Genomic DNA, 21,220 nt, shown 5'->3' with positions numbered 1-21,220 from the left:
TGTGGTGGGGAGGGACGCGAGGCCCCTTCGGGTTCAGGAAAAGTTAACTGGGGCAGAGGTGGCGGCTCGGAGGTCGAGACTCCCCCCGCTGGCCCCGCCTCGGGGTGGGAAAGGCCCGAGGGAGTTCCTTCGGGACGGCCAGACCTGCAGCTTGGCTGTTCGTCGCCCCGACACAGAAAGCCGGCCAGGTAAAGGAGGGTGGCCTCGGCCCAGTGTCGCCGAGGGGACGGCGCGGGGTCGGGTCAGAAGGGCCGTGCCCCATCGCCATGGCCACCGTGCCTCGAGCAGCCCGCCCCCTAAGCGTGGGGCGGCGGCGGCGGCGCGCACAACGCGGAGCATCGCCTTTCTCGAGGATTACGCGCAACTCCCTTTCACGCGGGGAAGTTACACCCCGCCCCTTTCCCACGATTGCACAGCCGGGGAGCGCGGGCCGAGGTTCCCTTTTAGCAGGTAAAGCGCGTGCGAAAACGAGCCGTGGAACTCCCCTTGCGCTGAAGCGCTCGGCGACACGCCCCCTCGCTTGGGTTTCTGGCTCCTTTGAAACGCCACGAGGATTTCCCCATCATCTTCCCCCTTCCTGTGGACTCTGCGTTGCTGCCGCGAGGGGGCCTCTTCTTCACAGTCCGGAATGTATTTCAGACAGCGAAAATGCTTCCTTTGCATGCTCTCCAGTTGCGCTTATGGATCGCTTGATTAGGGTATCGCAGAAAATCGCATTTGAATTTGTACCTCTTCAGTATTACTTCTTTCGAATCTACTTATTTAGAGGGTAACAATGCTTATTTTCTTGTCTTGGAATATGATCAGAAAGCTTCGTTGGCGTACTGCTGGGATTTTGAAATTCTACAAATTGTTGTGGCTGGGTGGGTTTGTGGGTGGGTGAGGGTAAATTTGAGTGACACACTGAAAAAGACACAGATGTTAAACAGAGTATTTCCTGATGGGTAGGGGAGTGCAAGTTTTGAAGTGAATAGCTCCGTAATTGTAAGTCACCAAACCTTTTTGAAATATCTTTGGTGACGCTCCTTGGTCATGCTCCCTCTTCTGAGCATCCATGACTCTCTCAGACAGGACACATCCATCCTAAAGAGATCAACAGTGCAATTTTCTGCATATCTACCCACTGATTTCAATGAGGCTTACTCCTAGATAAGTGGGTATAGGACTGCAGCCTAAGAGATGTAACATTTTCCTATTCTTTGAATCCATGTTTATACAAGGAGTAAGGTTGTAATGTACTTGGTTCGGTATTATTAGTACAGAACCAAGAATTAGCAGTTATTCTGTATTCATTTATCCAGAGTAAGAGTGTTCTAGTGTGTTTCTCTACTACTAATTCCCCTGCCTTGTGGAAAAACCGCCACTCCAATCAGCCCTTGCTTGCTTTCCCTGCATATGCTGTTCAGCATTCTGTTCAGATCAGGATTCATTGCCCTGGGGAAAATACTTTGCTGCTTCATTTCGCTGGCAGGAAGCATTTCCTTTTGCAAGGGGCATGTTGCTGCAATCTTCTTTCTTTTGCTGTAGGAGGTGGGTGATCATTACCACTTTTGTTAAGCAACCCCCAGTAACGATCTACACTTGTGGATTCTTCACCTGGAAGTCTTTAACAGAAAAGTGTGCTTTTGGTAACTGCTTGTAAGGGGGTGGGCTAGGATAGCTGCAGGGCATTTGCAAGGCAATTATTGAATATTTCTGTTATTTTATTGCTGTGTGTGGCTTTCTAGATAGCAGTGGTGGAAGTGGGGTCCTGCTAGCCCTCACCAGTCTCTGGCCCATACTAAGGGCTCTATTATGCCAGTTGGGCCCTCTGTGTTATAACATTCCCTGCATGGAAGGTACTTCTCTGTAGCAATTAATGTGTTAACCACATGGTGACAGTCACACATGGGTGTTTGAGCTTGTGCACCTAGGCTGAAAAGCCACAGTAAGCCATCGTACCCCAACACAGCTCTTGCAGTAATTTTGTGATGTCTGAAAGGGCCATTGTAGTTTCAACACAATGGGATAGCAGCTACATTACCTATAAATAGATGTCATCCTACTTCCTCCAGCCTCAGCGTTGACGAAGTAGCTGCCCTCCACTATAATTTGAATTCTATGGGATAAATGCTGCAAAAAAATCTGAGTGTTAGTCCTAAATATGCAGCCCACATCCCACTGCACTGTTAATGGTTCCAGATGTTGTCTGAAGCCTCTAAAATGTGAACCTGACTTTATGTTGGCATATGGTAAGTCGATCTAACCATCTTTTTTATCAATCCCCTCAGAAGGGGAGGTTAGGAGTGTCACTGTTCACAGATGGCTCCAAATGAGTTTCTCTTGGGAACCCTGAGCTTGAACTTTGTTAAGTATTATTAGCTGATCTATTTTAATTTAATTCCTTCACAGCATCCAGCAAGGGATGTGCAGCTCCTTGGGAAATGCATACCTCTAAGAAAAACGGTATTGTTGCTGCTGATGAAATATTTTACTACTACTACTTCTTCTTCATTTACAGTAATCACACTTTAATTCTGGGGAGGACTTTTCTGTAGTACATTGAATACCGAAGCTAAAACAATTTTCTGTTGCCTCTTGGTGTCTCTAAACAGGTGAAATAAGAGAAGCTTCCAAGAAGTTTGGCCACAGGTGCTGCAAGTGACTACCTGCCTTGAAGTACCATGTCCACAGATACTGACCCCTCAATCTTAGTGAAAGTGCTCCACCTGGTTTTCCTTTCGACTTTCTGGGGAATGCAGATATGGGTCACTTTTATATCCAGTAGGTTGGATCTGCTCAACAATCCATTCCCTGTAAACACAGGCTCAAAGGCCAAATTAATTATAGTGCTTTCATCCTTTAGTAGGATTTGGAAGAAATTCAGCATATTTGGAGAAAAGGGATTGCTACAGCCATATGACCATGGCATATATTACAAATTTGGAATACTCGGAGGGTAACCTCTCTAAGCCTATAACTTGGCTGTATGTGTGTGGATTGGGCAAATAGGGATAATAGCACAGTGGATAACAGAAAGATTTAAATTCTGGATTGGTGAATTTATATTACTGGGTCCCAGAGGGGGCCTGCTCATGTGAAGGTGGAAGCCACAAAGTATGAAAATCCTTTGTGTACTCCCTAAAAAACAAGCACAATCCAATGGCTGCTAAACAGCATCTAGACAGCCATAGGATTTTTCTGTTTCTGGGAATGGAGCCAGAGCTCCCAAGTTCGGTTCTCAGAAACCGTGCTCCCTGCCCCCTCCCCTGCCTCCCTGTAGGCAGCACGGTTTGTCCCTGGCTCTGCACTCATAAGAGCAGCACAGAGCAAGCAAAAAGAGGGCATTCCTGGGGGCAGGGAGGAGACCATGAAGCGCCATTACGATGTTTCATATGCACCATCTGGCCTCCCGCACCCCGCTCCAACATGCCCCAACTAGACAGCCGAAATCGACCATCTAGCTGCAAATGCAGCATGCCCTCCCTATATTGGATAGCTGTCTGCCTCCCAAGTTTGGAGGCAGCCGACTATCCCCATAGGATTGTGTCCTAAAAGAAGTCCAGTTCTGCAGTAAGAAGAGATGAGCCAAACCTGCACATACCTGTTTATTTTGTACCCAGGATAAAACATTATAAAAATGTGTCATTTAAAAATGTATTTTTAGAATAGACATGGGATGGGGATAGGTTATTTCAGTGACCCAATTCCTTTGTGCACTTTCAGGTTTTGTGATGGGCAATAATCTCTCACGACACACATTCAGATTCATTCAGAGTTTCCTCTTCCCCTATTACTTCCACGTTGGCTCCGCGTGCGCTTTCATCAACCTGACAATATTTGCTATGTGTCATCCCAGCGAGCTTCTCAATGAGGAAGAAACCATGCAGGTAACAGGTTCCCTCTTTAAAAAATATGCAGTAAGTGTTCAATAAGTGAACTTTTGTTGTCTGCTGTACTTCTTTGTTACACAGTCTCTGTGATGGCATGCGCGCCTTACAGAGAAGTGGTTAGATGAGACGCCATTGAGAATTAGTAGCAGGACATTCTGGGTCTATGCAAAGAACTTTCAGTGGCTTCCCAGCTACCACCACAACTACCGACACTGGTGTTAGGACCCATACACTAGCTGAAATGAGGTTAGCAAAGATTGATTGACTTCTTGTGGGATGATACCCCTTGCACAGAAGTAAAACCAGCGTTAGCCCCAATTTGAAAGTATAATGGCAGGATCCACTCACTAGCTTGTGTCTGTAGCTCATCTGCATTGCTGTTGGTTCAGAGACTTATGCCAGCCATAAACCCAAATAGGATTCCTGAGTGAAGAGTGCAACACATACTGCTTTATTTTCCCTAACTATAAAAATTCCCAGCATAACTGTCTTTCCTTTCCAGATTACAGTCTTCTTCATTTGTGTCATAGTTGCTGCTCTAAATGCTCAGTGGTTTGGGCAAGTGACTTCGGACATTATGGCTGAAATGCATCTGATTGAGCAAAGTTATGGCTTAGGAGGGGATATTGGGTTGTTCTCAAACAAATCCCTTATACAGCTGCGTCAACTGGATTCTAGTTACAAGGAGCTGACAAACAGACTAAGCATCTACCATGGCTTCTCTTCCCTTTGCAACCTGTGCTGCATTGCATGCAATGGCTTGAGTCTCTACTATATGGCTGCTCACCTATCAGCACTATAATCACAAGGATTAAATAACCCCAGTGACAGCTCAGGCCTTGCATGGGCATGTTTGTGAAAATATGGACTACAATAGTTTGTTTAAGCCATGCTCTGAGCTGCTATAGAGCTCTCCCACAGAAGACTCGCATGCCGTTGAGTCCCCGCGCTAAAAAATCTCTTGAGCAATTACTGGGTTAGCGGTCAATGCACTAACTGACCTTTCATGGAACTCTGAGCTCCTGGTTGATCAATAAGACTTCTCACAATATAAATATTGAACAAACTATTTGGTCAGACAGTTTTGAGAGGTTGATGCACCTAGAACAATTTAGTGCCACCAAAATACTTACTTGATCATGTACCATCTTGTTTTTAACTTCCTAAGTCAGGGTAGGCAACATGCCCCCCCCCCCCCCCCCCGCCACCACAAAACTGTTCGTAGCATCACAGTATACATCTCAGTACTGCATTGGAAGAAACGCATCTAATGCTCCAAAAACGACCAAGTTTTAAAACGTACTGATTACGTAAAATACTTCAAAAATGATATACCAAAATATGGAGTGATAGTATTGGTAGAGTGTGAAGACAGGTATTTGATATATTGTTATCACTCTAGAAAAGGGGTGATGAACCTCTTTCAGCCCAAGGGCTGAATTCCATTTTGGAGAAGATCTCGAGGGCTGCATTCTAGTGGTGGGCAAGGCCAAAAGTATAAGGGGTGGGGCCAAAATACCAGCTTATTTTAATTTAAAGCTCTTGCTGCAAGTAAATAAGACTTTTAAAAGGCTTTTCAAACTTTTAGAATGGGGGCGGGGACAGCACAAAAGCCAGGAAACCACCAAATGATTGGTGATTGGGGGAAAGGGGGTGTGGCCATCTGGGGAACCCTAGAGGGTGACCCAGGTAGGCAGGAGTGGGCCCCCAGGCCTGAGGTATTTCACCCATAGAATAGCAGGTTGGAAGGGGCCTATAAAACCATTTGGGTCCAACCCCCTGCTCAATGCAAGAATCCAAGTCAAAGCATCCCTGACAGGCAGCTGTCCAGCTTCATCTTGAATGCCTCCAGTGTGAGAGAGCCCACCACCTCCCTAGGTGCGATCATCTTATCAAGCATTCTGTTTAGCGTCCAACCAGCCTGTGGGAAACCCCCAAGTAGGACATGAGTGCAATAGCACTCTCCCGTTCATGTTCCACAGCAACTGATATACAGAGGCAGCATATAGCTATCCGGACATCTGCAAATTACTATATTACTAATTATAGTTAAGTAACAGGGAGGGAGAAGAGACTGAAGCCACCAAGTGAAGCAGTTGGGTAGATATGAAAAATGCACTTCTTCCAGAAATTAAATCTTAATTTAGAACATATGAAATGTGTTTGACTGCATCTCCTTTTTAAAGTTATTCCCTCCCCACCATAGGTTAGTTTAATCTTAGCAGAGCAAAAAGTCAGTAAAACTGCAAAGCTTTCAACAAAGGGCTCCACGTTCCTTTGTTGAAGAGCACAAGGCAGTTGTAAATAAGCCATAGCTATGCTTTCATCTCTGCAGCTGTGAGCAAGCAGACATTCTTATCTATTGATCTGCATGAATCTGCTGGACAGTAAGAGGGCAGGCAACTAGGTGAATCCACACATTCCAAACCTTCTTAAACCGAAACTGTTAGCTCCAGCTGTAGCATTGGATATAAGTAGCGCAGATGTTCCCCATACCCCAAATATGATGAATGTATGACACCTACCACTATAAAACTAATGTTCATTTCCCCGGTTGGTCTCTTAAGTGGAAGCCCTGATGAAATTAACAATTTATCGTAACTAGCGTACTTTGAAAACTAAGTTGATTTTCAAACCAAGAATCTGCTTCTCTCAAGCAAATCTCAGTATTTTATATTTTAACAATCAAGATGGTAAACATATGATCAATTTTGTTCCATTCCTTTACTTGTAAGAAAAGGTGAATAAGGAGGCGTATTCACCCAATTGATTATGTAATACAAAATGTAAATAAAAATGTTAGCGCTAATTCTGCAGATAATGTCATTCCTTTTCAGGGGAGTAAGTGTGTATACGCCAGGACTAGCAGGACAAAGTTCTAATACGTTGTTATCTTGATTGTAGTAAAAGGAAATACATACAAAATCTTCGTCTTTCAAATTTATAAATCTGAAGAGGGCTATCGCCTTATGTGCTATTCTTGTTGTTTTTTTAAATTAAGAGTTCATTCTCATTCACTTTAATCGGTGAACCTTCTTCCCAAAGAAGTAGTTTTTAGAAAAAGGAGCCAGTTTTACCAAAACCCAAAAGGTGGGAGTTCCAGCTCTTATGAAGTACCTGCAAAAACATGATTTAAGTCACCCTTTAGTCTTCGCTCCCCACAGATTTTAACATTCAAAAAAATGTATCTGCTGTTGTTTATGTGTGCTTGTTGCACCACAATCACTATCCCATTCCCACTGCTTGCCTCTTTTCCCATGGAAGCCACCACTCTAATTTTAGAGGTTAGATTTTCAACCCAGGATTAGGATAGAACAGAAATATGAACAAGATACTCCAACTGTTGAAACAAACTAATGCCAATTCAGTTGGAAAAGATGTCCTCATTGTGATCCATGACATTCTAGAAGTTCAGGGAACTGCACTAAGGCTGCAATCCTATGGGGATAGGGGGCCGCCTCCGAACTCGGAGGCGTCCGCCTATCCAATGCAGAGCAGGAGAAGCACAGAGGGGATCATTCCCTCCATGCTTCTCCTGCCCTGCATTTGCAGTTAGACAGCTGATTTTAGCTGTCTAGCAGCAGGAAGGCGGAGCAGGGGAGGAGGCTTCCAGATGACACACAGGATGTGTTGTACTGGTATTTCCGCCTTCCCCACCCCGGAACGCCCCCTGGAATGCCCTGTTTTGGCCACTGCGCTCCTCTTCTGAGCATGGGGCCATTCCGCGCTGCCTACGAGGCAGCGCAGAAGAGAAGGAAGGTCAGTTCTCTGGGAACTGACCTTGGAGCGCAGGCTCCAAGGTTGGATCCCAGAAAACCACATATCCTATGGCCGTCTAGCTGCTGACTAGCAACCATAGGATTGCTCCCTAAGTTATGTTTTTTAAGTTTAGGTTCTGATTTTCAACAAATGGTTAGCCAGAAAGACTACACTGCCTTGTTCACGCAGTGACTATGTTTTGCCATACCATTCAGAAACTGCTATGTCCAGGGCTGGCCCCAGCATGACAAGACTGTAGTAAAATGCATAAGCTAAACTGGAGCTGATGTCCACCCAGATTAGAAGCTCTACAACATATGTGTATAAGAAGATTACTGTATTCCTCTGATATACTTATTAATAGCAGGATCTGTTGAATGGCAGTGATTAATGTGTTAGACCACTCTTACAAAGAGAAACGGATTCTTAGTTTTAAGAGTGAACCCTATTCATTCAACATTATATACTTGTTGTTTTGAGATGAAAAATTCATAATGAACAGCCCCTAGTTCAGCATCTCACCTTTGGTGCTGCAGCGCTTTTAGCAATGTGGTTTCTGTGTCTATCTGGTATATCTCTCCTCTTTCTTCATCCTCATAATAAAGCTGTGCAATTTAATGAAAGAAACAAACAAAATTTAACATGTGAATAAGCACAAGCAATACTACCTTTAATGCTTCCTAAGGGCGCAATCCTATGCATGTTTAGACAGAAGAAAATCCTACAACTCCCAGCATGCCCCAGCAAGCCTAACTGGCTGGGTCATACTGGGAGATGCAAGACCTTTTTCTGTTTAAACATGCATAGGATTGCACCCTAAGACATTTATACAGGTCAAACAGCAGAGCATCTGCAACACTAACAAGCAATCACTCAACTAATGAGAAGCCCAAGAACCTTTTAACTGCTTTGGTTTGTCACTATCATTTATTTGGGTTGGTGCGGGGTATGAAATTAAATAGAACAGTGATTGTGGTGAAACCTTCTGATAAGAGATCATTCTGTTAAAAAAGAAATTCCATCTTAAAGGAAAAGTCTGAAGTGTGATAGCATGCCCTGCTGCTGAAATACATCGGCTACAGAGAACACTCTTTCCCAATAATAGGATGTGGAGACTTCTCCCTGAAGCATGCCTCTCATCAAAAGCCTACTGCTAAAAGGTCAATTATAGACAGTTTCCTAATATAAAGTGTTCCCAACAGCACATTACACTTCTTCCTATTTCAGGGAATGACAAACATAGCCTGGGAACTACTAAAAATAACAACCAAATTCATCCCACAGGGAACTCTGTTTATTTCCTCAAGCTGTTCCACTGCAATACATCAGACTCAAGATTGCTTTCTGGAGTAGTTCCTTCTAAGGCCGATTTTTATAATACATGGGAATACAATTACAAGAAGGCGGGAATTTTTTAGAAAGATCCTTTTCACCACCTTGGCTAATCTTTAAGACTTGTTCATACTATGAAACTGCTCTGGGAGCCTTGATACTATGCTGATCGAGACTGCATATTATTGCTGTAATTTCTTTATTTCTTAAGTGCCTGCGATGTGCCTTACACAATATGTACATAGAATTTAAATACATCCTTTCCCCAGAGGGCTCAGTCTAGACTAAACAGGATAGAAGGTAATCAGACAACACAGAAAAAAGGAACAAACACGATAAATATGAACATATACAACTGAAAGTAAACACAGAAAATTAATCTAAAAGTACTCCGAACTGTATGCAATTCAGTTGGGCACAATCCTATGCATGTTTAGACAGAAAACAACTACAACTCCCAGCATTCCCTAGCCAACATGGATGGCTAATTACTAGAATATCCATGCCCGGGGTGGTGGTGGGGGGAGACAAATACCAGGTGCGGTTTCCTACCTCTAGTTCACTGGGAATATATTTTCTTTCTATATCCCAGGGAGGTGGCTCTTCAAACATGACCATTAAATGGTCAATAAATCTGAAATACAAGATGCATCTTGTTATTCTCCTGGACATTAGCAGCGCACAACTGTTCAGCTTCAACAGCTATTGCAGCTGAAGACAGGGTGATGCCCTTGTAATCTAAGGAAACATTGCTTCATAAATGGCTGCTCTTCAATGTATTTCTATTAAGTCTTCAATGCTTTGTTATTGTAGGCACACTTGGAGGAAGATCATAAATCCTTTCTCTCTTATTTGAGATTAAGATCACAGTCCTGGGGTCCCTGGAAGAGTGTCCCAGGAGCTACAGGATTTAGCAGAACTCCCTTTCCACCGGTGCAGAAGGAAGTCTTGCCTTTGGAAGCCTCTTGTGCACGGTGGTGGGAGAGACTGCCACCATTGCTCCTCCGTCATCAGAACTCTGATGGCGGAGAGGGCAAAAAGGAGGCCTTCCAGGGTGGATTGGGGGATCCTCTGGATTCAGAGGATCCAAAGCCCTCCCATTCCCTGATGCCAGTATGTAAATGGTTTTTATATTATGTACAATATCGTATTTTAAGTGCTTAAACTGTGTAAACAACCAAGACAGCTTTGGCTACTGGAATGCTCCCTGAATGGGGGGAAAACTATGCCAGCCCCGGATTTCTCTCCTATTGCTCCCAATGAGAACGAAGGTTCAGAAAGAACAAACTATGGCTGAACAAGGCTCCCTCAGAAGGAAAAATGCTGTATCCCCCTCCCTGGGCTTTGGATTTGGTGGAGGTTGTGCCATGGACCCTCCCTCACGAAGGACGGTAGGATTGTTCTGCTCACCCCAATAACGATCTTCCCATGGTATTGTCCTTGAAGTTGCTGCAATAGAGTGAGGGTGAAATCTATCAACTGGGACTTGGGTCATCAGAAGCCCTTGAACTCGGACGCATCCAACATCCAATGCAGGGCAGGAGGAGCGGCAGAGGCAATCTTTGCCTCCCCATCCTCCTGCCCTGCAGATTTTGCTAGCAAGGGTGCTTCAGAGGGGGAGGGAAGGAGGCTCAGGATAAATTGCATCCTGGCCTCTCCAGTCTCCTCCCCTCCCTGCCCACTAGAATGCCCCCTTTCCTTCTCCTCTAAGGTTGCTTTTCTGACCTCTGAGGGCAAGCGGCACAGTTCTTTCAACACCAGCTGTAAGGGGGCAGGAGAGGAAGGTTGGATCTCCAACCTCCCCTTCCGAGGTCAGAGCGCTGTCTCTGACCTCCGAAGGGGGAATCAAAACAATCCTATGGTCCCTGGGACACTCGCTTAGGGACCACAGAATTGCTGTCTAAAATTGCTACTCCGTGCAATTGTCCTCTATGTTTGTTCAGACATTATTTGAACATGTGTAGACATGGTGACACTACCACTGTGTGCATTCAGAGTAATATCTTAACTGTCTTACTAAAATACTGGAAAACATGGTGAAGGAATCATGTGAATTGGGCTTGTAGCCTCCTCCCTTCCAAATGATGTTATTTTGTGTTTATATTGGGCTTTAAAAATTAACCTGGATCCTTCATGAAAAGCAGAGATGAAGTCAGTTTGCCCATGCTCAGGGTACAGGAACAGCACTGGCCAGGTAAGACTGCCATTCTCATCTAGACAGACTTTGGCACCAACAACACTTTCTGAGCCAAGTCCATCTAAAGACATCTCAGCAAGGCCTGCTGATACCACAGCGTCATCTTTAGAAGATGACCGAGACAATTTGATATTTCGAACCTACATCAGAAAAAGAAAACAGTCCACTTGAGGCAAAGATTAAAAATATATCTTAATGCATTTAAAGTTTCATGGAACAATTTCCCCCCCCCAAAACCTACCGTGATTGCTTTGAGTAAGGCCTCCTTCTGAGACTGTTCCCTCTTCTCCTGCAATTTTGCTTTTCTGAAATCCCGCTCTTCAGTACGCTGAAAGACCAATAAAGCAACCATAACTCCGAGAAGGAGCCTAATGTTCCACTAATCTCAGTCTACTGTAGTTATTGTCAGTTTTCCATTTTTCACGCCCGCTAACCTTTAGCCTGTCAGCTTTGGTTCTTGTTTCCAGAAGCGTCTTTTCTTTTGGATCTATTCTCAGCCCTTCTTCACACCATGTCATGGCTTCAGAGAAATGTTTGAGTTCCAAATGGCACAGCGCTCCTAGGAAAGGGATACAGTTCTTTACAAACATATCCACAGCAAACATCAATATGCTTAACTAGGGTTAATTAACTTCAAGGAGAGAAGTAACATGCAGGTGCACTTACGCTGGTCAATATTTTTAGCATTTAAGTGCAGTGATAGCCAGTGTGGTGTAGCAGTTAGTGTGTTGGACTGGGACTTGGGAGATCTGGGTTCTAGTCCCCACTCAGCCATGAAGCTCACTGGGTGACTTTGGGCCTGTCACAGACTCTTAGCCTAATCTACCTCACAGGGTTATTGTGAAGATAAAATGGAAAGAAGGAGGAGCGTGTAAGCCACGTTGGGTTCCTTGTAATAGGAAAAAGGGCAGGATATAAATGTAATAATAAAAGAAATGAAACAATGGGCCAGAGAAATTTTGATTTGGTGGTTAAAGCACTGATTGGAAAGTCAGAAGCCTGAATTCCAGTCTCTCTTGCCACTAACCTATTGCAAATAACCTTGTTTCAAGGTGCCCCTGCTTCTGTGTTGTCTTCCTTCTCTTTAGTAGAAGTAGGCACAACTTTTTAATTTGTATTATGTTCATATTTCAATGCACTTTGGAAGTTTACCATTCAAACAGTTTCCATCAACACCTTGTTTTGCACCGCTAAACAAAGCATAAAAATATTTCTTGCAGTTATTGTTACAAAATGCTGCCTCTGTCACCACTTCCATCATTATTTTGTCAATATTACAGTGCTACAAGAAAATATTGGTAGACTGTCTTACCTCTTGTTATCGCTTTGAGGTGGTTGGGTTTTAGTTTTCTTGCTCCAATGGCGTCGTTGAGAGCAGAGCGATAGTTGCCTGAAGAAAAACATACCCTGTAAAACTTGGATCGTTGCATTGGATCATTTAAAAGCTTTGCCTATGCAGGGAGGCTGTGGGACAAGTTGCTCCCTAACAAAAACTGGACCATGCTCCAGCAAGATAGGTGGGGGAGTCCCATATGAAAACATTAATTCAGGGAGCAATCCTATGGCTGCTAGTCAGCGGCTAGACAGCCATAGGATAGGTTGGTTCCCAGAGAACTAACCTTCCCCCGCGCCACCTCGTAGGCACTGTGGATTGGCCCTGTGCTCGGAACAGCAGTGCAGAGCAGGGGAAACAGGGTGTTCCCAAGGGTGGACTGGGGCAGGGAGGTCAGAAGTGCCAGTATGACACATCCTATGTGTTGTCCAGCCGCCCTTTCCTGCGCTCTGAGGTCCCGAAATCAGCTGTCTAGCTGCAAAAGCAGGGCAGGGGGAGCGAGGAGGAGATCTGCTCCTCACCACTCCTCCCGCCCTGCACTGGATAGGCGGTCACCCCTGGGCTCAGAGGTGATCGTCGATCCGCATAGGATTGCTCCCTCCAGGTTCAATCCTATGCATGTTTAGACAGAACAAAAGCCCTACAACTCCCAGCATTGAGTTGTAGGACATTTTTCTGTCTAAATATGCATAGGATTGCACCCTAAGTTAATATTTTAGTGAGGGTGGGAGGTGTCTGATTTTGTTGCAGAAATTCAGTCCAGCCTATGACTTCTTGGCTTTTCCCCCAGACCACTCTTGACACTGCCCTCTATCTCACCAGAATAAACTTATTGACGATTATTCTGAAAACCATCAACACAGCTCACAGGGGGTCATCCATGGGATATACTAGCTGCACAAGAGACATGTCTGCCCACATTGAGGAATGAATCTTAGAATACATTTGTCCAAATAATTTCTAATGTAATGTAAACCAATGCATGCCAATAGACCATCCACACTGAGGGCCAAAGTAGACATTACTTGTGTGAATGCAATTAACATGCGGCTTTTTGTTGTGTAAACAGCACAAGTGGGAAGCCTGATCAGCCTTGGGACTATGGGGAGAAAGAGAGGAAGTTTAACTTTTTCCTTTCCCTGCCAGAATCCCAACAAAAATCACCCATCTGAAGCTATTTGTACTTCAAGGGAAGCTCCCATTACAAATAGGAGCTTCAGAGGGGCTATTTTTGCCAGAGCTGTAGTATGGAGAGGAAGAGTTAAACTTCCTCTCCCTTCCCCCACAGTCCCAAGGTTGCTCAGCATACAAAAATCATGCACATATGCAATTAACATAACGTCTGGTTTGCCTCTGAAAATGTGACCCCAAAGATGCTTCCATTCAGCCTAAATGCCAGGTTGTGGCCTTGCACCTCTGCAATGCTCTTTGCTGTCAACGTTCATAGGGCAGCGCACACAGTCTTTGGTCTCCATGCATTTTAGGGGGTGTGTGTGTGTGTGTATTATTAAACTACAATTTTCCTGAAGTGTAAGGAGTTGGAGGAAATTATTATCAATTCCATAGTACTTTTCAGTGTACTTTTAACTGGACTTTAAATAGATAATCATCTTGTTTACCCGAAAAAAAACCTTATGATGTAGGCCATAGTATTCTCATTTTACAGGCAAAGATGTAGCTGTACAATTCTCCTGATTTGTCTTTGCATACTCATTGCGGATAAACTGATTTAACATGGATCTCTTCAGATATGGGTCTAAAATTTAAAAGCCCAAAGACTTCTTGCTTGTTTTAAAATCAAGTCCATGACTGCTGGAACACATAAGGGAGGGGAAAAACTCCTACATCTTGATATCATTTGGCTATATGGAATTTAAACTAGGCACAATTTCAAATATAGTACATTACCCAAATAAAACTGGGCTGCAGCTCTGTTCGTATGAAGCACGGTGTTCAATTCTAGGTCACTACATTTCTTTTTTAGCCCTTCTGTATATGATATCACAGCCTTCTTATAATCCTTTTCCTTGAAATAATCATTGCCCTCATTCTTGTAAGTCTTGGCTTGTTCTGGTGAAAAATAATAACAGACAGACATCACAACAGTAGAAAGGCAATCATTAGGTGGTTCCCCAATCTATCTACTTCTCTCTTTTAAAAGCCAATAACCATCAAAAGATGCCAAGTTACCCCCAGCAGCCAGTTCGCATGATCACTGCAGCCCAGTGTGTTATTTATTTAAGCCACAATGGGTTGCAGCATGTGCTGGCTGCCATTCTGAATATTCAATCCCGGTGGTGGGTTGCCTTGGTTTGCCAAGTCATCCAAACCTGGGTGGCATGGCTTAATGGAGGGGGAAACAACCCTCCAATAACCATACAATAGGCCATGGGTTACTGGAGGGTTGTTTCCCCCTCCAACGAGCCATGCCTCCTGGGTCTATATGACACAACAAGTTGTAACCTGGATTTGAATAGGCAATCTGGTGCCCACAGGTGCCATGGTTTGTCATGGCTTAAATAAGTCATGGTGGGGCGCAGTGATTGTGTGAACCAGGTCAGAGATGCCTTGAAAGTCCTAGAGAAAGTGTTGAAGAGCACTGCAAATTCCATCAATTGTAACATTTATAATATGTTAGCAGAGACTACAAAAAGTACCTTCAAGAGTTTGCTCTTCATCAAAAATGATAGACTGAAGGCATGCCAAGTCGGGATTCTGCTTAGGATCTATTTCAGAGGGTGCTTTCTTCATGAACATTGGAATCTGGTCAAATTCCTGTCAATAAATGCAGGCAGTCCAAGTTACCAAGGATGAGAAGAAAAGAAAGAGTTCAAAACCACCACGTCTTTGGAAATATACCCTTTATTTGAGATACTTAAGAGAAGACCTTGGCCTCCCACCCCATGAATTTATTTGCACCTTCACTTATCCATAGTTTTCAGCTTGCAGGGCAAGTAATGTCAGAATTAGTATTACCCCTTGCTAAAGTTTCACTATAAGGACAAGACAAAACAACTACTTTCCTAGCACAAAGCAAAAAACCTCCTATAAAATAGTACAGACCCTGGCACATCCATTATGAAATTCTGTCAGGTTTCTCTATCCTTCCCTGCCAGTCTTTATTTATACAGACAGAGAGACATGCACACACAAACACATAATATAAAACAGGAAAACCCCATGCAAACACCAGTCCCCATCCAGTCTCATATGCAATCCCGCTCCCTGCACCAATAGTGTGTGGGAGAGGTGTCTGTTCAGAATGGCACATAATCAAGATCACTTAAGGCGCAATCCTATTCAGATATGTGGCCGCCTCCAAACTCAGAGGCGAACGCCCATCCAATGCAGGGCAGGAGAAGCAAAGAGGGGATCGTTCCCTTCGCGCTTCTCCTGCCCTGCATTTTCGGCTAGACAGCCGATCACCCCAGAATGCCCCTTTTCGGCCACTCTGCACTCCTCTTGCAAGCGTGGAGGACAAGGCTGTTCCGCGCTGCTTCTGAGGCAGCGTGGAAGTAGGGAGAGGTCGGTTCTCCAGAAACCAACCTTGGAACGCGGGCTCCAAGATCAGTTCCTGGAAAACCAGATATCCTATGGCTGTCTAGCAGCCATAGGATTGCTCCCTCCGAGCTGTTTCTGACTCACTTTTCCCAATTCACTGTTTTTAAAACATGAATAGGGAATCAGATTTTAAAAATGTGGAAAGTACAAGTCTTGATCAGGTCACAATAGCAAAATGTCAAATGTAAAATGACATTTTACTGCCATTTTATCCATTCCCCTTGTCATCTCTTAAACATATAAATAGCAGGGAAATGTAACATTAGAACCAATCTTTCATTTGGCTCGCTTCTCCTAACATTTTACATGTACTTTAACCAATATTTTGATTGCTCATTTCAGAGCAGTGTAATTTTTCCATCCTTTTAATTCAGTTTATATGAGAAGTGAGATTTCTGATCAAAGTCAATATTAAACAACCCAGAGGGGGCAGAGATTCTAGATTATTCAATCTGAAATATCTTTAAATGGCAAGACTCAGATGAGTAGTCTACTCTTTACCCAACCACAACCTTCTTTTGATCCACGCACCTTCCATTCGATTCATACGTATTTTCTAGGATTATCAAAGTAAATGTGTGTGGCAAAAATATGACTGGGGGTTCAAGCAAGCAAAGCTATTGAGGGAATCACTTCCATAAGGCCTAGTAATCATATCCCTCCAAATAAAAATTTGACCCTAAAATTTTAGACACAACACATCGTATTCTCACAACTACTCCCCCAAGACTGTATTGGTTAGACTGTCAACATGCACTACAGACTGTCAGACTACGAGTTTCAGTTTCCAAATTAGTGAAAACAGCATTGTGCCCAGAGAATTGGTAAAGATCGTAGATAAGTCTTAGCTTTAGAGATAAATTCATTATTCATATAATGAAAGAATGGATACTGTACCTAAAAATAGATTATTTTGAATAGTAAAGAGAAACAGTAATAATGCACCGTTAGGGGACAAATGTTCACGGCCCAGTGCTAAAATGACCTATGCCAGAAAAACCTGCCCTGAAGTCAGTCATATATTTTACTCTAGAAGCCTTGCTCCCTATTTCCAGGTGTGCAAAAGATGACCGATTATATCAACAGTGAAGGCAAGGCACTCTGCATGTACACTGAGGTAGTCTCACATTTACTCTTACTTCCTATGCCTTGGAGTCGAAAGTAGGTTCCAGGGTTCAGCTCTGGCTCAAATTAATAGTAATAACATTTAGCATTTGTAAAATGCTTTAAGCTGCGATCCAATACACACGACACGTACCTGGGAGTAAGTCCCATTGAACTCAATGGGACTTACTGCCAAGAAGACCTGCATAGGATTGCACTGTTAGTGTGTTAAATATGCTTCAGACATGTTAGCAATGCCTATAATGACCCTGTCAGCATTATCAATCTCGTATTGCAGAGGGTGGGAGGCTGGCTGAGAATCGGTGGCTAGCCTAAGACTACCCTGACAGCTAGTGTGGTACAATGGCCAGAAAACAGGGAGATGGGTTCAAATCCCCACAGAGCCACAAAGCTTACCGGGTGACTTTAAACCAGTCATTACCCCTCAGCCTACCCCACAGGGCTGTTTGTAAAACTAGATTAAGAAGAGAAAGGCGTACATATGCCACCCTGAGGCCTCTGGAGGAAGAACGGAATAAAGGTACAAGGAAGAAATAAACAGCAAACTTCTTGGCTCACGATCAGTCTTGCAGCCGCGACGCGACGCTAGCTCTCATGAAGCAGCGTCACGGCCACGCTCGCTCGTCTCCTCCCCGGCAGGTCCGGCGCATGCTGCCCCCACGCGTTCTCCGCCTCGGTCGCTGGAGCGAGCCCCCGGGGGGCTCCGAGGAGAAGAGCCTCTGGTCGCCGGTGGCCCCGCTCCCGCAGCCCCGGAGTCGTACCTGCTCCCAGTGTGTCGGGCTGAGGGCCCCCTCGTAGCGCTGGGGGCCCCGGAATTTGTCCAGGAACGCGTCCAAGCCTGCACCCTCGCCGTCCGCAGCCTCCGCCATCCGCAATCCCCTTCCAGGCCCAGCTGCAGCCCGCCAGCCTCGGTCGCTCCGCCCTTCCGGAGGCGGCCCCGCCGAGTGCCGAAGCAGCGCGACGCAGGAGGCGGGCGCGGCCGAGCTCGTCGAGCAGGGGCGACGAGATAGCCGACCGAAGGTATTCTTAGGGCGCAATCCTGCGCATGTTTAGGCAGAAGAAAGCCTTACAGCTGGCTGGGGGATGCTGGGAGCTGTAGGACTTTATTCTGTCTAAATGTACATTGGATTGCACCCTTAGATGCTGTGGCATATATCCTGTGCCCATTTACCCGGGTGCGCTCAATGGGACTTACTTTTGAGTAGGCATATATGAGGTTGCCCTGTTTGACAGTGGCCTATACCAGCCTTTCCCAACTTGGTGCCTTCTGGATGTGTTGGACTACAACCCCAGCATCCCCAGCTCGCTGGTTAAGGATGCTGGAAGTTGTAGGCAAGCACATCTGGAGCGGTATAGGTTGGGGAATGGTGATATACACAGTTTCCTAGAATTGAAAGCCTGTTCTGCTTTCCAATTCTCTCCTCACCCTATTATCTTTTAATTAACATACAATCTCTGATGGCTTCCTATTGGACACTGTATGTGCGCCTGTGGATAGGGATAAGCAAAACGGTTCCCTTCCCATGCCATCACAATGTATGAACCTTTTTGTTTTTGTTTTATTCTTCAGGGTCTGGATATTTGCTCTAAAGCTCAACCAGCCACATACAAAGTATGTTTGTTTAAGTATGTTTAAACAAACATACTGTGTCTGTATGTTTAAATGTGAAAAACAACATAGCGTGATCTGCCTCCCCAAAGCCTACCATCTTTTTGAGCCTTTGTTGTGTTTTATTTCCTTAAAATTGCCCTCCATGTCTCTTGCACTGCTGTGTATATTTCAACCTAGATTTAGGGAAAAAGAGGGGAACTACATCTGTCCCCTCTATAGCAAGACTATCGGCATAGAGACTTGCAGGATTGTCGTACACAGGCTAAGAAATGGCTGGGGCAAAGCTAAGTAGGGTCAGCCCTGGTTAGTACTTGGATGGGAGACCACCTGGGAATCAGGCTTCCTGCACTGAGCAGAGGGTTGGACTTGTAGGGTCTTGTAGGCTCCCTCCAACCCTATGATTCTGTGTCTATGTTGCTCTAGCAAGCAAATGCCCAACAGGCCAGATTCTGTAGGGAACCAGTGCTATTTATTATCCAGTAAATCAATGATTCCCTTTGTGAGCTCTTTTCATGTTGTTCTTGCTGAAGTTGGGTGTAAGAAAGTGATGTTCGCAGCCTTTTTTGTCTTTATGAAAAGGTCTATATGAGGCTCCTTTCCCCTCCTCTATTTTGATATTAATTTCTGTTGGCTGATTTCCAGAGATTGATGACCCCAAAAAGACTGGAAGAGCTGTTGCGGACAGAGTTCTGGGATCTGGAATTCCTTGTAGGCTTGTCAGCAGCAGTGTTACTGGCTACTGTCTTGCTGTTACCATTGAGCCTATTCTGCTGCTTGGAGAGAACAGCAAAAACACGGTCATGGGCATGAGCTGCAGCTATGGACACAGATGCGTCGGGATCATGCATCAGGCATTCAAGAGCTGAAAATGAAAAGGAACAATTAAAACCCAAAGGGACGCTGATCCAAATCAACATGAATACTAAAAAAAATCCTTTCAGGCTAAACCTTCAGAATTATCTCGAGACGGCCAAGTGGTGGTGTTGCTAGCTATCTTAATAAAATAATCTGCCAAAAAAAAAAAAAAAAAGGCAACTGAACACTATGGTCAGAATACACTGGGTGAATGTACTTGTTTTTTGTATCACATTTTAGTTGCACAATTGGAGAGGTTTGAAAGTCCTGTTCCCATGTATGGAGTTATTATTAGGGGCTGGTGTACTAGAGACATGGGATGCAGAAGTGTGTGAGAGGGAGAGAGGAGGAGAAGGGGGAAAGCACAATACCTAAATTGGGGGGGGGGGGGAAGTCCTGCCACAACTACTAGCTATTAAGGTATTAGTAGTTCTGCACTTTTCATTCTGTCTCTGCAACTGTGAGGGCCATAATTTACATTTTAGAAAGGAAGGACAAAAGTCCCATAATATTTCAGTGTTTCCTCTACAGACCTGAGGAAACTGCAGCACAACTGTGGCTATGTAGCCCTCCTTATTATACCTTAGTTCCCTCCATCTACATCATAGAATCACCCTTCTGCCAGGCTCTCATTTGTTAGGAAAACTTATATGTCTGGTGGAACTTTGGAAGATAAGTAAAGGTATGTCTACATATTATTGTAAAAGAACCTTTGGATTCCGCCCCCGCCCCCACTCTGCAGGTGGCATCCAACCATTTGTGCAGTTTTGATTATATCGTGTGCTTTATGTATCACCTGTAAATAGATGTGCTTTATCTGAAATGCATTGTTATCATAGAGTTGATATCATAGAACTGGTATAGACTAGTCAGGTGGAAGAGAAGATGGGAACAATGTTAAAATGGGATTGCTAACTCTGCAGGGAAACAAGGCAACTGTTTGGTGGGCTGTCAGAAGCTGATTTTGCTGGGAACTGGAGACACGGGGATGACTGTCCTCACATGCCCTGTGTGGTGATGGTAGTGGCGGCAGCAGTGGTGGTGATGGGGCAGGGCAGGGCACCTGTGGTGGGCTGCACAAGGTGGCCTCTGAGGGCTGTGGCTTGCCCACCCCTACTTTAAATCCAGGTATATGTGAGAATGAAGGTATATGTGAGAGAGGGTTTTTTGTTTTACATTTGCGCAGGGCTCTACTGACATTTTAATGGGACACTTATGAAATTTTGTAGGAGGTTGTGGGGCTATTTGCTTGAAGCTTTCAGGGCCATAGGCAATGCGAGTTCCGGTCCAGAATGGATTTGAGACACATCATCCTAGAAGTAGTAATTATGATCTTTAAGATAACTCCATCAACTTGCAAGTTTGCTCAGAAAAAATGCAGCTCATACGAGTTGAACAGTGCCTAAATCTTATTGCCTTTCCTTTCTGTTCACTGTCTTTATCTAGAACACAGACATATGACTGCAACAAACTTACATTTCCTTTCTTTACTTACTATGATATATCATATCCAAGTCTACCATTCCTGCCCTGCTGTCCATACGTAGTATCAGGAAACCTAAAGGCACCACATA

At 44.5% G+C, this 21,220-nt stretch overlaps 3 protein-coding genes across 11 annotated transcripts in view; 1 reads left to right on the top strand and 2 right to left on the bottom strand.

Moving 5' to 3' along the window:
• TTC4 (tetratricopeptide repeat domain 4) overlaps nucleotides 1-18,089 on the bottom strand; it is a 30,292-nt gene extending 12,203 nt beyond the window's left edge. For 3 of the 9 annotated variants that reach the window (XR_014790537.1, XR_014790535.1, XR_014790536.1), the window contains exons 1-9: nucleotides 17,941-18,089; nucleotides 15,151-15,268; nucleotides 14,402-14,563; nucleotides 12,473-12,550; nucleotides 11,595-11,719; nucleotides 11,402-11,488; nucleotides 11,086-11,300; nucleotides 9,516-9,597; nucleotides 8,154-8,236 (exon numbers count right to left, since the gene is read on the bottom strand). Coding sequence is in view for 4 of the 9 variants with exons in the window: in XM_084852418.1 (XP_084708544.1) it covers nucleotides 6,887-6,989; nucleotides 8,154-8,236; nucleotides 9,516-9,597; nucleotides 11,086-11,300; nucleotides 11,402-11,488; nucleotides 11,595-11,719; nucleotides 12,473-12,550; nucleotides 14,402-14,563; nucleotides 15,151-15,268; nucleotides 17,941-18,048 (1,161 nt within the window). In the remaining 5 variants the exon portion in view is untranslated. Of the gene's footprint in view, nucleotides 1-41; nucleotides 2,113-6,581; nucleotides 6,990-8,153; nucleotides 8,237-9,515; nucleotides 9,598-10,373; nucleotides 11,301-11,401; nucleotides 11,489-11,594; nucleotides 11,720-12,472; nucleotides 12,551-14,401; nucleotides 14,564-15,150; nucleotides 15,269-17,658 lie in introns of those variants that run through there. The other 6 variants (XR_014790538.1, XM_084852419.1, XM_084852421.1 and 3 more) reach the window with 6 other exon arrangements.
• Nucleotides 127-6,680, top strand: LOC146348131 (transmembrane protein 205-like). The gene is made up of 4 exons (XM_084852424.1): nucleotides 127-450; nucleotides 2,595-2,763; nucleotides 3,706-3,869; nucleotides 4,375-6,680. The coding sequence occupies exons 2-4, from the start codon at nucleotides 2,664-2,666 to the stop codon at nucleotides 4,672-4,674; spliced, it is 564 nt and encodes a 187-aa protein (XP_084708550.1). The 5' UTR covers nucleotides 127-450; nucleotides 2,595-2,663; the 3' UTR covers nucleotides 4,675-6,680.
• Nucleotides 18,090-19,240: 1,151 nt separating the features above from the next.
• LOC146348129 (maestro heat-like repeat-containing protein family member 7) overlaps nucleotides 19,241-21,220 on the bottom strand; it is a 41,289-nt gene continuing 39,309 nt past the window's right edge. Inside the window, exons 21-22 of the mRNA XM_084852411.1 lie at nucleotides 21,142-21,204; nucleotides 19,241-19,653 (exon numbers count right to left, since the gene is read on the bottom strand). Coding sequence (XP_084708537.1) covers nucleotides 19,409-19,653; nucleotides 21,142-21,204 — 308 coding nt within the window. The 3' untranslated portion in view covers nucleotides 19,241-19,408. The remainder of the gene's footprint in view (nucleotides 19,654-21,141; nucleotides 21,205-21,220) is intronic.

Source organism: Heloderma suspectum, chromosome 4, assembly GCF_057233095.1.
Source record: "Heloderma suspectum isolate Gila_16-S chromosome 4, 16-S_ref, whole genome shotgun sequence".
Taxonomy (NCBI): domain Eukaryota; kingdom Metazoa; phylum Chordata; class Lepidosauria; order Squamata; family Helodermatidae; genus Heloderma; species Heloderma suspectum.
This window is presented reverse-complemented; position numbering and strand designations above follow the sequence as displayed.